General features: G+C 34.0%; 1 protein-coding gene across 5 annotated transcripts in view; it reads left to right on the top strand.

Annotated features, from left to right (window-relative positions):
* The window catches only part of LRP1B (LDL receptor related protein 1B), a 1899381-nt gene that overhangs the window by 1067614 nt on the left and 814831 nt on the right, over window positions 1-16936 (top strand). For all 5 annotated transcript variants that reach the window (XM_079135584.1, XM_079135585.1, XM_079135582.1 and 2 more), the window contains exon 11: window positions 4064-4300. In XM_079135584.1, coding sequence (XP_078991710.1) covers window positions 4064-4300 — 237 coding nt within the window. The remainder of the gene's footprint in view (window positions 1-4063; window positions 4301-16936) is intronic.

The raw sequence follows: 16936 nt of genomic DNA, 5'->3' as shown, positions 1-16936 counted from the left end.
CTTGTCATATGCTGGCTAAGGACAGTGACAAGTCCACTAATTGGTTAGAGTTTAATATAACTAGTTAGACTTACTAATACTATAACTTGCTGTAAGTCAAGAACTCAAGAAGCTCAACTGTGAAAAAGTATATGTTGTTTACATTTTTATTTTTATTTCTGATTTTGTATTAAATACTGAAAATGTAAATAGATCTGTTCTCAGTTGGCCATGATGGTGGATGTCTACCATCCGAATAGCTAAGGAGTCTGAGATAGGAGGACTACAAGTTTGAGGACAGCTTCGGTAACCTGGTAAGGCTCTAAGCAACTTAGCAAGACCCTGTCTCAAAGCAAAAGTCAAAAAAAGCTGGAGATGTAACTCAGCGGTCAAATGTATCTTTGTTGAACCCCCAGTAACCCCTGCCCCCTGCTCCCCTACAAAAGAAGTCTGCTTTCATGTTCCTAAGGCCTGCTAGATAAATGAGGACTCTGTATTTGAAGCCTCAAGATAACAGAAGCTGAGTGTGAGTGTGCATACATACATCATTTTTAAAAGCATCTAGTTGCAGCTTAGAAAATGAGGGCTTGTCATGCAAAAGAACAATCACATACATATATTCATACACATCTGCACCTGTAGATACACATGTTTCAGGGGAACATAAAATCAAAGTTACATATGATTGGATCATCCTTAATATAGTTTGTGATTTGTAGTATTTTTTATAGTAAGTAAACAATTCTAGCTATGCTAAACAGAAACAAATTTATTGCATATAGGTGCAAATCATTGAAAATCCTAGAGCAGGAGTGTCTAGACTGGGTCTTCCCAAACCACTATCAAAATAGCCTGACTGGAAGCTAGAACACCTGCCACGATCACTTGTTAGGGCATCAGGAAACCACAAAGGGGAATACTAACTTCAAAAACAATGTAATCTTAATCCAGTCCAGGATTAGAAAATCCGCACCACATCAATTAACTCCAGAATTATGTCACATATTATGTCAAAATTATGTTCCTATAGGTGGTGGTGGTGGAAGGATCCCATCCCATGCCTCTTGATATTCCTAAATGTGAATGGAATGGAAGAAGACTGTATTAAAAAAGTTAAGTTTCTGCAGCAGGTGCAGACCAGAAAAAAATGCAAAAAGAGGACCTTGGTCTCATTTGCATATCCTAAACTTGAGCTTATACATTTGAGTCAGCTCTTTAAGTCAAAACTAGAACCCTAGTTATACAAGTGTCTATGAAATGTAGCTTTCAGTTTTCAGTTGTATATAGTACAGGATGTCAAGGGAGACTGGAAGAAACTTTAAAAGTGAAGAACACATAGAGAAAACTAAGGAAAATCGTTACTGATGCTATTTAACACACACACACACACACACACACACAGAAACACATCCTAACTTATCAAGTACCATGTTTACCAATTGGCAACTAAATATCCATTAGAAATAAAAACAAAAACAAATGTTAACAATAATGTTTATGGCAAAACCAACATTCTTATGCTTTACTATGAAGTTAGAAATTGGTAGTACTATTGAAAGGTCTTATTGGTAGTATTATTGAAAGGTAATACAATGACCAAAAGACTAATGCTATTGTTTGACAAGTTATCCTTCCTTTGACTGAAAATGTTAATTATAAATTTATTTTTAATATTAAAAGATCAGAAACAATCTAAATAGCCAATGATAGGTAAGTAGCTGATCATATTAAATTGCCTAACTAGTAGAGAATATTATGCAGTCATTGAAGAGAATATTTTTTTAACTTTTTAAAGTATAAATTTTAATGTATTTTTATTAAAGATACTGAATTTGTTTTTTAATCTTTTTAATTGTTGGATTATAATTATATAATTGTGAGATATATCGCCACATATTCAAACATAAATATGACATGATTTGGTCAGTTTCAGTCACTAGTACCTCCTCTTTCCCTCCCTTCCTCAATCCTACTGATTTCTCTATTTTTGAAGTTTTCTTTTAATGACCTGATCAAATGTCATTAAAGTTTTAAGTACATAAGATCCCAATTTTTGAAAAAAATATATTCATAAAATATTGGCAGGAAATATTAAAAAATGTTAATAATTTTATAAATGAGTCAATACTACTTTAAATCATATCCATAATATTTAAAAAGAAAATACCTTTAGAATCAGGTAAACATCAAGAATCTGTGAGGAAAATGGAGAGAAGGATGTTAATATAGTTTACCCTATAAATCCATTGCAAATTGTATGAAATGCTAGATTGAAAAAAAAAAACTTATCTCAGTATTATTATAATGATGAATGCCTAAAATAAGTTGGAGACTGACTTGGTAAATTATCTTATATCAAATAGGAATAATGTAATGTTCAATACAGTAAATCAACAGAAAACAAAATTGATGCTAGGATTAAATAATAAAATAAAATAATATTGAACAATCTTGTTGATAGAATTAAATATGCATTAGAAAAAATAGCTAGATAAAATAAATCTAAATTATCTGTATGAAGAAATACTATACAGCAATGAAAATGAGCTATGACTACAACCACTATGAATTAACATCAATTATAATAAAATTAATTTATAAAATTCACCCATACTATTCAAACATGCAAAATTCAACAATATTCTGTTGGGGAATGCAATAGAAATGTACTTGTTTTTCTTAAAAACATATGATAAGCACAATAAACAAGATATTGAGGGCTGGGTTTGTGGCTCAGTGGTGGAGTGCTTGCCTTGCACATATGAAGTACTGGGTTCAATTCTCAGCACCACATAAAAATAATAAATTAAAAATAAAAGGTATTTTGTCCATCTACAACTGAAAGTATTTTTTTAAAAGATATTGAAAGTTTTTGAGATAGAAAAGGATCAGTCTGGGGCACATGCCTATTTTTCAATGTCCTGATAATACTCTTAACATTTACATTAGCTATCTAAGATTTGTCTCAATTTTGCTATATAGGAAGATATGTTAATTTTTTAATTCAATACTCAATAACATTAATTTTGAAGAGAAACAAAAGAAAGTATATGAAATATTAATATTTTTGTATTGAGGGTGTTAGATTTATGAGTAATTGCTTATTTTTTCTTATTTCCCAAATTTCTGTAATATTTGTATTTATTTTACTTGAAATCTCAGTTATTATGTGATTATGCAAATATAGCTGAATCTTTTTTATACCTAATTTTATTAATGAAGTTTAGTCTTTGTCCATTAATATGTTCTATAACTTAATATAAATTAATATATTTTTACTCACATAGAATGAACCAGCATAGAGTACCCTACTAATAGGAGAAGTGCCTTGCAGTCTGAAAGAGTCAATTCCCTCTATAGAAAAAGTTATATTCTAAAGACTTTTTGGTGGGGGGGGGGGATTTTGTGCTTTTTTTGGGGGGGGTGTTTTGCTTTGGATAAGGCCTGTGTCATACATCAGTATACCATCAGAGCACCTCAGTGTTAACATTCTAATTGAGATGTGAAGAAAAATGTAATGTTGTAACTGCCATTTGATTTCATTTCTTAAAAGAATAAGTTGCAACCTCTATAATATATTCACAGGCAAGTTAGTGATAGTGTATGAATCTTTGTTTTTGTCTCTGACAGTCTGAAGATGAAAATTCTGAAGTACTGTGTTTCAAATGTTCTGAACTTTTTACCATTGTCAACCATAATGAGAGCTATAGTTGGTATCTACAGAAAGTGCTAGATAGATTGTAATGAATTATAAAATTCAATGTACCGGATGTTTTAATAAATGTCCATTTCACAAGTTACAAGTTATTCAATGATCTGTCATGTTTTTTCTATACAGACAGTTACAGACAAAAGAATAATTAACTAAATATAACCACTCACTGAAGTAATTTCTGTTTTAATTAAAGTAATGCAATTAGCTGGCCTTCTTGCATCAAGATACATTTGGCATATTTTAGAGTTTAATTTTTAGTATTGAATTTAAAAAATGCTAATTGGGCCAGTTAATTAAACAGTGGCATTATGCAGTGCAAAGAAGATTAGGCAGCATCAGTTGTTTATATTTGTAATCTTTCTTCTGCAGGACCGAAGAATGAGTTGTTCCTCTTTTATGGAAAAGGACGCCCAGGAATTGTTAGAGGAATGGACTTGAATACCAAGATAGCTGATGAATACATGATCCCCATAGAAAATCTGGTAAACCCTCGTGCTGTAGATTTTCATGCAGAAACCAATTACATCTACTTTGCTGACACCACCAGTTTCCTAATTGGCCGGCAGAAGATAGATGGCACAGAGAGAGAAACCATTCTGAAAGATGGTAAGTAACTCTGCGTAATATTGACATCAATCTGTCCAGAGATAGAGGACTTTAAAAGGATTAAATCCAATGAATTTGAAAGTAGCAGCAACCAGATCCTGAGCTCCACTTGTTTATTTAAAAATATTTGCTAATTTTATTTGCTCAATAATATTATTTCTCCTTGCTTTTCACATACCAATAGGTAAAGCCTTCATTTAAAAGTTGAACATACACTTTTCCACTACAGTTTGAGAACTCATGGAAATACATTGATCTATTTTCCATCTTTTCTGGGAAAATATAGATTTACTATGATATGTTTGTAATGCTAGATAGTAAAAACAAAATTTAACAGAACACTGAGAAACGTTGGAATTTGGTTCTTATTAGAATACTGAATCTGTCACTCAGAATGTATTAAAAATGTGTCCCCATTTTCATCACAATTCTGGCATATTGTTTTATACTTTACAAATTATCAAAATGAAATTTTCTAGTCTTACCCTTGAAATATCAGTGTCCTCAAAGAAACTTCTACTATTGATATCTATTTTTATTGATGCATATATGAAGTTATATGATTGTAAACATATATGTATATACTTTATTAAAATTAGTGAATTTCACAAATTATTTCACAGACACAGGTAGTAAAATATTAAAAAATATCACTAGCATAAGTACAAAAGGTCTTTCTTATTTTGTTTATTTTTATTTTTACAGACTGCATTTTGATTCATTGTACACAAATGGGGTACAACTTTTCATTTCTATGCTTATACACAATGTAGAGTCACACCATTCACATAATCATACATGAACATAGGGTAATGATGTTTGTCTCATTCCACTGTTTTTCCTTCCTGTACCCCTCCTCCCCCATTTCGCTCTACACAATTCAAAATTCCTACATTCTTCCCTTACCCACCCTGCCCCCTCCCCCATTATGTACCAGCATCCACTTATCAGAGAAAATATTCTGTCTTTGGTTTTTTGAGATTGGCTTATTTCACTTTGCATGATATTCTCCAACTCCATCTATTTACCGACAAATGCCATAATTTTATTCTTCCTTGTGGCTGTATGATTTCCATTATGTATATATACCACAGTTTCTTTATCAATCATATTTTGAAGGGCATCTAGGTTGGTTCCACAATATAGCTGTTGTGAATTGAGCTGTTATAAACGTTGATGTGGATGCTTACTGTAGTATGCTGATTTTAAGTCCTTGGGGTATAAACCGAAGAGTGGGATAGGTGGGTCAAATGGTGGGTCCATTCCAAGTTTACTGAGGAATCTCTACACTGCTTTCCAGAGTGACAGCACCAATTAGCAACACCAACAATGTATGAATGTGCCTTCTCCCCCCACATCCTCACCAACACCTATTATTGCTTGTGTTCTTGATAATAGCCATTCTAATTAGAGTGAGAAGAAATCTTAGGGTGGTTTTGATTTGCATTTCTCTAATTGAAAAGGTCTTTAATAATCAAACAAACCAGATCTTTGATTAGCTGACAATCATCTTAAAGTATGTTACCTAATAATTCTAGATATTGGTTTCCTTATATATAAGTCCACTTGCTTCTTGAATGGTTTAGAAATGTATGATTTAAGGAGCTTTAATTGTATGCTTATTATATGAAGGACCCTTTACTAGCTATTAGAGGATATTAATCCTCTTCATCTACCTTAATAAAACCAAAGGTATCCCAAGAAACACATGATGAATGGAGACTGTCCATGCTCTAGGAATCCACAGGAAGCGGGAGATATCTTTGCACTGGTGTATTCAGAGAGCTCCTGGGCAAGAGGCTGGATTTGGAATAGATATTAAGGGACAAATGATAAGTTGTAATTGGAGGATATTTCTGTAACCAGAAATTCTTTGGGGAAGAAACAAACATAAGTCTCCTGGAAGTAGGTCATGAATAGCAGTTTTGTATGCAGTTGATAGTGAAAAAGGAGATTTGTTAAGTGAGAAGTGGAAAGATGAGAGGCCTTGAACAGGAGGTGAAGGGTCTGGATGAAATCTTGGAGCAAGAAACATGGCGCGCTTTTGAGCTGAAGAATAATATGAAGGAACTGATAGTTTTAGGAGGATCAATCCAAAGATGGGGGGTAGAATGAATCACAAAGAGAAAAAATTCAAAGCAGAAATGGACTAAAATAATTTACAGCAAGAACGGTAATATGTGGTAGTCTCTGCTGTTTTTGAGAGGGGATGAGGGGAGCATAAGAAAACTATTAATTCAGCTCAGCTGTACCTTAAATCAACCCTTTAATAATGAAAAAGTGTAGTCTTCATGAGTGGCAAATGAAGTACCAAAATGAAAAATAGCCTCGTTTTGTTCTTTTTTTTTTAAAGTAGATTACTAATTAAGACAATATAAGTCCACCATGATTGAACATTCTCAAGGAGTGTCTAATGAAAGTTAAAATTTTTGCTGTAGATTGGACATGACAGAGGAAGCCTGTCTTCTTTTCTCTGTAATATGATAGCTGATGATAGGGACTTGATGATTTTAGAAGGACAACAGATTTGCACCTTCTCCATAAGTAGATACTTTTGGATTATTATGATTTTACCCTGGATATCTTCAGGAGGGACTAAAATATAATACAGAACATTTAATTTCAAAAGTGTCAGTTCCTGTGCTGTGCCCGAATATCCCAGCTAATGATCCTGACTTTAATAACAGTTTCTTATCAGTGACACTGGTGGTTCTTTGCATTCTGCCACAGCAACAGAGATGGATTCTAATAGCTGCTCAACTGCCAGGCACATCTGTGCTGTGCTGGTTTGACAGTATGAAAGGTACAAAAATATTTTTCAGATTTTCATAACTGAAATATGTGTAACATGTCAATATTCCTTTTTAAAAAGTTTATCTTCTCTCTTTCCATTAAAGAGAATAACAATACATATTGCAACACAATATTAATATGTCAAAACAGAAGTTTATATTGTCAGATGACAACTTGTGATTCTTAAAGAGAGAAAAATTAAATTCACTTATTTGGCTAGCATCTACTCCCCAAGCTGAAGACTGAAAGCCAGTGCTTAATTTGACAAGTGATTTTGTAAGCTTGGTAGAAATTCTGAAAAGTTTACCTAGTTTGGAGTATAAAGCTATACATATTTTTCTATTTTTGAATTAAACATAAATATCTTGAACATCTTCTGAATATACTCACATTCTTTCTATAAAAACAGAGTATGCAATAGTACCAAAAATGTTCCATTTCCATTCATTCTTTGATTTTTTTTAGGGATTTATTGAAAAATCTCTCAATGTAATATATCCTATTGACTTTGCAGGTTAAAATAGTAGTTAAATAAATAAGAAAGATGATAGTTAATTTGAAGAAATTTCACGTTTCAACAGTTATTAAAAAGATCTATAAAGTGAAGAGCATGTTACCGATTTAATAAAATACATTTTTATGACAAGATATTTATCATGTGTATTTTTCTCCTTCTGAGGATTCTTGTCAATTTTTTTGGAAAATCCCTATCATTTTTCTTTTAATTAATTACTTGATTTAGTGGTCCAGTCAATACATATTAAGTGAATGTCATCGTTGGCCATGTGCTCTTGGAGGTGAGAGACATTGTGTGGTAGAGGACAATGCTGCTTCATATCAGCTTGGATCTCAGTGGGAAGCAGATAACAAACAATAAACACAAAAGTGAACAAGGTAATGACAAGAGCTGTGCAGAAATGAAGGAAGGTGGAAGAAAAGGAGAATCAGCAGGAGGCAGAATTACAGTACCTGGGGGGAATTTAAGGTAGTGATTCTTGGCAGGTGTAATTATTGCTTTCTCTGAAAGGATAAGAGAGATCCTTTTTATAAGATTGAACTTACTTTATATTATCAGGCTTCTTGTCCAAGATTCATTTTTCATTGAAGTATGAATTATAATTTTCAGCAGAAAGAGAAAAAATATGTAAAAATTAAAATTTACTATTCAATTTAGTTTTTCATGTATTCCATTAGAGCAGTTCTTATTTTAAACTGTAGAAATTAATTCTGCTTGGATATATATATATACATATACATCCAAACTGAAGGCATGTGAAATGATCCTTCATATGGTTATGGATCTTTAAAGCATTAAAAGTTTCAGAGGATTTTCCTGTGTTTGAAAATTATTAATGCCTGCAGCCATACAGAAAAACTATAGTTTCAATAAATTCTACAATTAAACCAGGAACTTAAGGTCACTGTTTTATATAACATGTAGGCTTTCTTTATCATTTTCTTTCTAAAATAGATACGTAGAGATAAAATGGGTGAAAAGTATGAGAAATCTGTGATTCTTTTTGTTTTGGAATTGATGAATGAATATCTGATTCTTTTATTTCAAGTTATGCTACAAATAAACAATTTGAACATAAGATTTATACAACTACAATTCTTCCCAACCATCATTTTTATAATTTCAACTAAAATATTTTCTTAAGAATGTAGACATTTACTTTTATTATAGTTAATTGCAATTTTGGAAAACATTGTGTCCCCCAGTTATGTTTTCCTGATTTTATTAGTTTATTCCATTTATTTTGTGATGTAAAAATCAAAGGAAAGATCAAAATTGCCTGTGGCTAGTCTCTTTGAAGGACATTGATGGGGAGGTGGTAGGGGCAGGAAAAGGGAAGAACAGTGGAATGAATCTGACCAAACTTTCATATGTACATCCTTGAATACTGCATGGTGAATCCCAATATCAAGAATATCCATAGGGCCAGGTGTGGTAGCCCATGCCTGTATCCTTACCGACTTTGGAGGCCAAGGCAGGAGGATTGAGAGTTTAAACCAGCCTCAGGAAAAGCGAAGTACCAAGCAACTCAGTGAGACCCTGTCTCTAAATAAAATATAAAATGGGGCTGGGGATGTGGCTTAGTGGTTGAGTGAGTCATTAGGACAAGAAAGGAGAGAATGTTAGGAACTGAATTAGAGAATATTATATTCTATGCTTTCATGATTATGGCATAATACATCCTAATCTTATATATAACTAAAAAGGATCAGTAGAAATTTAAAAAAAAAACGAATATTTTACATGAATATGGTTCATTGCATGTAAACCATATCTAATTAAAGTTAATCAAAAATAAATATTAAAAAATATAAGAAAAATCGATGGCAGAAATAATAGCTAATCTTTGATGAGTACTCACTGGGTACTAGGATTGCTCACTTTATTCCCAATGTTCCATTTAATCCACTCAACAACTCCCTGGGGTCAGTAGTAGTAGTTGTTCCATTTTATATATTGGACATTGAAACTTAGGGAGATAAAGAACTTTATCAGAGTCACATATCTAGTAAGTGATTCAGCTAGTTAAGAACTGTAAAGACTCAGATCTTATTATACTTACAATCTAAAAAGTTAATCTCCTACAACTTTGTGGATGCTGGCAGAAGACATAAAATTTTCTGAGGCAAAGTCAATTGTTAGTGAGATCCAAAGTCATAGCCAGAGTATCATTAATTTTCTGTGAGGATTCTGAACCCCAGTCTTCACAAAACATCACAAAAGTGACATATTCACATGCAATGGACCATGTTTCAAGAGAGAAATCCAAAGGTTAGAGAACACCGAGTATTTTTTTTTTTTAATAATGACAGTTGCTCCAGATGAAGACTAAAGCAAACCTACTCTTAGTTCAGAGAGTGACAGTCTCTATTTTTAAGGATATTTGCCTTATTAACATCTTTGAAAGTAGAATTTGTTATAATGCCACTTAGGTTCTCTGCTCCTGAAATGGGAATAAAGGTAAAAATACCATGGAAAATTCTCTGTTCAACAATGTTGGGATGCAAAGTCATATGATTTGGTAACCCGAATAATTATGCCCAAAAGATATCCACATCCTAATCTTCAGAACCTGAGACTCTTGTCCTATATAGCAAAGGGGACTTGCAGATATATAATTAAAATAAGGTTATCAAGATGGGGGTATTATCTTGGATTAATCTGAGTGGTCCCTTAATGAAATCACAAAGAAACTTATAGGAAGGGCAAAGGGGAAATAGCAATTAGAGCTGTAGATATAAGTGCATGGAGAGATGCAAGGAAATGATCATGAGCTAAGGAATGCCAGCACTTTCCAGAACCTAGAAAAAGCATGGAAATGGATCATTATCCAGGGTCTCCAGAAAGAACAAGTGCCAACATCTTGACTTCTGCCCAGTGAGACTCATTCTAGACTCTTGACACTTAAAACTGTAAAATAATGAATTTTTGTTGTCTTAAACCACTGAGTTTGTGGCAACTTGTTATAGGAACCCTAGGAAACTAAGAAGAGCATGGGCTGTTGAGCATTTGCTGTTCTGAACTTGGGTGTTTCTGATGGTATGTTCTACTTGATTGAGATGTGGAGCAGGTGCACATTCCTGCACACTTCCCAGTTTTCCTTTAAGTTAGTTCATTTAGTTAAGGAATAATGAATGACTTCAGACAAGATCCAAGGTAGATTCTCTGTCATGATATTATGAAGAAAACAGCAATAAAGAAGGGGAATCAATCTCTCCCTGTCATTCATATTCTCCACATGGCATGTTTGAAGATCACTTGTTGACATCCTATCAAAGGGTAACACCATATTTATGTGATGCTTGTCCAGTATCTCAAGGGTCAAGCCCTATTCCTCAGCTCAGTTCCATCCCCAACATCTTTATACTCCCCCTATGGATTTCAGCATCTTGCAGTCCTTACAATTTTGTGTTAAAGTGTGTGGTATTATACTTAGCTCATTAATTATCATTTGATGGTTCATTATTCTATTACTTATAATCTCTAGTGCCAACACACACACACCACACCACTTCCATTTTTGTGATCTGCTTCAAGCAGTTGTTCTAGGTTGCCGTAAGCAGCCCTAGGGTAGACACACACCACATTCTGTAATCTGTACCCAAATACATGGACTTTAAAATAAGATTATAATTTTCTGCACCTGGAAATGACCTTTCATCCTTAGGTTTCAATGAACTTCACCATTGTATAACTCTCTAGGAAAAGAATCTCATAAAATATTGTTTCACTGTGACAGAATAAAGGACTGAGATAACACTAATGAATTATGTCAGAAAGTACCTGTGAGCATTAAACAGTGGTAATACCTTACAAAATATTCTAAAATGAAGAAAAACTTTTAATCTTTCTTACTAGCTTTTAGGTAAAAATCAACTTTATTTTTCTACCATAAAAGCTTAAAGAGCCTGAGAGATGTAGACACTGACCAACCATCAAAGGAATTAATGAATACATTTGTCAGTTGTAGACATCTCCTAATTAAAACTATTAAAAAGAGATTTGCAAGTGTTTGCAACTCTTGAGAATCTAATGGATATTGTCATCCTACTGTTTAGCAAGGGTATGACCTGTTTGCACACACTCTTATTTACTGTGCATTGAGTTGTTTTCCTAGAGCTTACTTGATATTTTAGACCTGAAAACAGTGATCAATGTCATGTTTAGAATGTAAAAACGTATTTCTCAAAATATTTTATGTTTCTCAAGAAGTGGATGCAATATTTGATAAATTATTTTATCAGGGTCTTAAGCCCCCCTGCTCTTCTCAACCAGCGACAAGGGAAGGGGACACTCCCCAACAAGGTCAGACTGGGATAGGTAGAGCCAACTGACCACCATCTCCCAGCCCTCTGGGCAGAGGACAATCAGAGGCGTCAGGGAGACCAGTCACAGCAGGAACTCGTTTATTGAGGAAATCACACAGCTTTTATGTAGGGTGGGGGCTAGGCGGGAACCAATCAGCTTAAAGATCAGCAAGGCATGGGGGGCTTCACGCAGGTGAGAGTCCCATAGGACTATATGGTAAGCATGAGCTGATCACGTTGAAGGAACTGTTGTTAACCAATCCCTGATAGTGGTCCAATTTATCGTCATTAACCTTTGAAACCGCCTTTGAGACTTGATCTTGCTCACTTGCCAGGGAGTAAGGAGTCAGCCTGAGTTAGTTAATGTGTCATTAGTCCCAACATGATTTAAACCAATATGTCTTTGGTCAGCAAAGTACACATTTTATGAGAAACTTAAATGTGGGTCTAAAAGATTGTTATGAAAGGATGAAATTATCTGTGGAGCTACTGTGCTTTTGTAAACATGGAGGAAAGGACCACTTTCCCCTTGTCTATTTCCACTCAATATAAGTGTGCCTAACCTTACATAATTATTGACAAACTCACATATGTACATATGTGCAAGGTCTGAAAAAAAAAGCTTCTGTAAAATCTATTATCTTATAAATATTAGATTACTTGCTAAGGTCAAAAGAGAGAATGTGAAAATGATTGCTAATCCCAAATTATAGTAGAACTATTACTTAAAATTTTTGCATTCATAAATATTCTGATTAGTAGTTTTTAGACTTTTAATAAAGTACTAATTTTCAGCCTGTATTAAAAAAGAACTATATTCAGCCCAATTATTTATTTTTTCTTAGGATTATATAATTTGTATTTAGAGTTTCAAAACTCACTTGGGATACATTATTCTAGGACTACTAAATAAATTTAATGATTTTTAATTTTTGATTTTAAAAAGTTTGGTGAACTTAACTTGGAGGATTACAAAGCAGGAAACATTAATTCACTGTAAGACAAGATTACATCCAGAATACAAGCTGATGACATTTCCATGAAGTCAGTCATTAGGGGAAGATTTTATGGAGAAGTGTAAGACATTGTTTATTCAGTATGCTGAAAATTTTCACTCTGACATATCTAAAGCATAACTTTATTTTTGCCTCCCATTGACCTTTAAATTTTATCTAATAATCTCATCCATACCAAATCAAATCTTGGTCAAATTCCAGTCCTTGATTTATAAAGGCTACAGAGAGAGCTGTCCATCACTTCAAGTCAGAAACAATCAAAATGTTCAGCCCATTATGTGTACAAATGTATCAGAATTCCAACCTCAGTGCATTAGCAAGTATTTTCTGCTTCTACTTGTGCTGATTTCCTGCTAGAAGTAATCGAGAACTTATTTGACTCATCTTTGAATTTCTCTGTCCTGTATTTATTTTCCTTACTGCTCCTGCCAGCTAGGTAGGTAGCTTTTCTTCTCAACATTGTGGTAGAAATATAATTACTAGGGATTGGTAATGCAATAGGAACAGTTTTATATGAACTAATCCCAAAGTAAAAAGTCCTCTTTAGGAGCCTGAGAGATTTTTAAAACCCACTCTCTTGAGGGTTGTGGATATGTGTGTATATAACTAAGTTTGTCATATCTGTGTTCACACAAGGTTTCTGGAGGTTTTCTGCTGGATTTCTCTAGTTTCAGTTTCCTTGGCCAAAGTACATGATCCTCTGTGCTTGTGACTTTTCATCTCTGAACATCCATCTCTTTTTGTTTGAGTCCCTGTACCCACCTAAACAAACTTGTTTCACTAGACCAAAGATGCCTCTATGCTAACAATTATCTTCTATGTGATTCACATGTGGTCCAAAAAAAAAAAAATTATTTGCAAACCTTTTTCCCTAATAAACTCCATGAGTGCAAAGACAGTGCAAATCAGCCAACCTTATCCTGCCACCAGAATTTGCTTTACCTTTCTCAGCTATGAGGTAGACATGAGATATTCTGAGGTAAGTTTCATGCATTTGGGAACACCAACTATAGAAAAACTTAATTGGAAGCTCTTTTGGAGGTACTATCAAAGCTCCACTACTAAAGTTAAGATGGGAAGTGGGTTTCCAACCCACCCACCTTTTTATTTTTTTTAACTTTGGAGATTTCAATAAGGAAAGAGAGAAAAAGCGTATTTCTTCTATTAGGTGTGGAGGGTTGGGTTAGTAAAGTAATGAGCTGGGTTTGGATTTTATTTTATTAAGGTTAGCACTGTGAACCAGGATCCTCCAGTGGTGGATGGATGCCACCTATGCTTAGTGTTGTGTCTGGCATATTCCCACTCATTCCTCAGGCTTCCTCTAACTGAAGGATCACTCTCCACACTCTTGTCCTTTCCCAGGTGTGGACTGTGACCTGTTTACTCACTGGAAACTCATGGTGAGTGCAAGAGGGGCATTTCATTTGCTTGTTACAGTCTTCATCTGATTTTCTCCTTCTGTCTTCAAAGTGGAAAACTCTTCTCGCTTGACAACTACATTCTGCTGTATACTTGTGAGAGGTTTTGGGAAGGAGGTAATCTATTCTACCTGAAGGAATAGCAAACATTTACTTCTTTTCTTTGTTTGATCAGTTACTCAAGAAGAATTCTATTTATTTATTTATTCTCTCTAGATATACATGACAGCACAGTGAATTTTGACATACATATATAGAATAAGTATAACTTGTTCCAATCAGGATCCCATTTTTGTGGTTGTACATCATGTGGAGTTATATTGGTTGTGTAATCATACGTAAGAGTAGGAAAGTTATGACCCATTCATTGTCTTTCCTATTCCCTTCCTCCCTCCCTTCCCTTCATTTCCTTTTCTATAAACTAATGAACTTCTAATCTTCCCCTCACTATTTATGGGTTAGCATTCACAGATCAGAGAGAACATCCTGCCTTTGATTTTTTTGATTTTTTTGGGACTGACTTATCTCACTTAGCATGATAGTCATCAGTTCAATCCATTTACTTGCAAATGCCATAAATTCATTCTTCTTCATGGTTGAGTAAAATTACATTTTATATATATATATATATATCACATCTCCTTTGTCCATTCATCTGTTGTAGGGCACCTAGATTGGTTGCATAGCTTGGTTACTGTGAATTATGCTGCTATAAACATCGATGTGACTGTGACACTGTTGTATGTTGTAAGTCTTTGGGGTATAAACTGAGGAGTGGGATAACTGGGTCAAGTGGTGGTTCCATTCCAAATTTTTAAAGAAATCTCCATGCTGCTTTCCATAGAGGTTGCACCAATTTGCAATCCCACCAGCAATGTATGAATGAAGCTTTTACCTTACATCCTTACCAACATAATTTGCAACTTATAATTGCCATTCTGATTGGGGTAAGATGGAATCTCAATGTAGTTTTGATTTGCATTTCTCTAATTGCTATAGATGTTGATCATGTTTTCATATATTTTTGAACATTCTTATTTCTTCTTCTTGAAGTGTCTGTTCAGTTCCTTTGCCGGTTTATTGATTGAGTTTTTTTTTGTTTGTTTGTTTGTTTTTTTTTTTTTTTTTTTTTTTTTTTTTGTGTGTGTGTGTGTGTGTGTGTTAAGTGCTTTGAGTTCATTGTATATCCTGGATATTAATGTTCTATTTGAAGTGCTGGTGGTAAAGCCTCTCATTCTGTAGACTCTCTGTTCATATTCTTGATTACTTACTTTTCTGTTAAGAAGCCTTTTATTTTGATACAATTCCATTTATTGATTCTCAATTTTATTTCATGTGCTTTAGAAGTCTTATTGAGGAAGTTGGTTCCTGAATTGACATGGTAGAGAATTGGGCCTACATTTTCTTCTAGTTGGCTCAGAGTTTCTGGTCTAATGCCTAGATCCTTGATCCACTTTGAGTTGAGTTTTGTGTAGTGTGAGAGATAGAGGATCAACTTCATTCTACTGCATATGGATTTCCAGTTTTCCCAGCACATTTGTTGAAGAGGCTACCTTTTCTCCAATGTATGCTTATGACAGCTTTGTCTAGGATGAGATAAATGCATTTATGTATGTCTTTGTGTCTTCTATTTTTTCCATTAGTCTTCATGTCTGTTATTTTGCCAAAACATGCCATTTTTGTTACTATAACTCTACAGTATAATTTAAGGTCTGGTATTGTGATACCTCATGCTTCACTTTTCTCGCTAAGGATTGCTTTAGTTATTCTGGGCCTTTTGTTTTTCCAAATGAATTTCATCCTACTTTTTCTATTTCTGTGAAGAACATCATTGGAATTTTAATAGGAATTGCATTAAGTCTCTATAGCACTTTTGGTAGTATGGTCATTTTGACAATATTAATTCTGCTTATGCCTAGCCAGAGAAATTAGACAAAAGAAAGAAATTAAAGGGATACAAATAGGAAAAGAAGAGCTCAACCTATCCCTATTTGACATTGACATGATTCTATATTTAGGAACCTCAAAACTCCACCAGAAAACTTCTAGAACTCATAAATGAATTCAGTAAAGTAGCAGAATACAGAATTAACAACCATAAGTCAGTTGTGCTTCTATACACCAACAATGAATCAACTGATAGAGAACTCAGGAAAACTATACCATTCACAATAGCCTTAGAAATATAAAATAAAATATTTGGGAATCAATGTAACAAAAGAGGTGAAAGACCTCTAACCATGAAAACTACAGAGCACTAAAGAAAAAAATTGAAGGCTTTGAAGATGCAAACACTCACTTTCTATACCATCTAGAATCCTGTATCCAAGCAGCTTTCATCTACTGCCTCCAAGTGCACAGACTGTGCATTTCTTTCCTCAGGGTTGGGACCCTTGTGTGACTGGTGGCAGAGAATTTATCCTTCTCCAAGCAGTCGACTGGTATTGCTTGCTCTGAGCAATGACCTTATAGTGAGATAAGGGGAGTTTCCCACCCATTTCCCAGAGTCATGTGACTTTGGCCTTTACCCTCCTTTGCTGACAACTTACCTTTGCCTCTTACTATCACCTCCATTCTGAAGAGAT

Source organism: Sciurus vulgaris, assembly GCF_902686455.1.
Source record: "Sciurus vulgaris genome assembly, chromosome: 3".
Taxonomy (NCBI): domain Eukaryota; kingdom Metazoa; phylum Chordata; class Mammalia; order Rodentia; family Sciuridae; genus Sciurus; species Sciurus vulgaris.
This window is presented reverse-complemented; position numbering and strand designations above follow the sequence as displayed.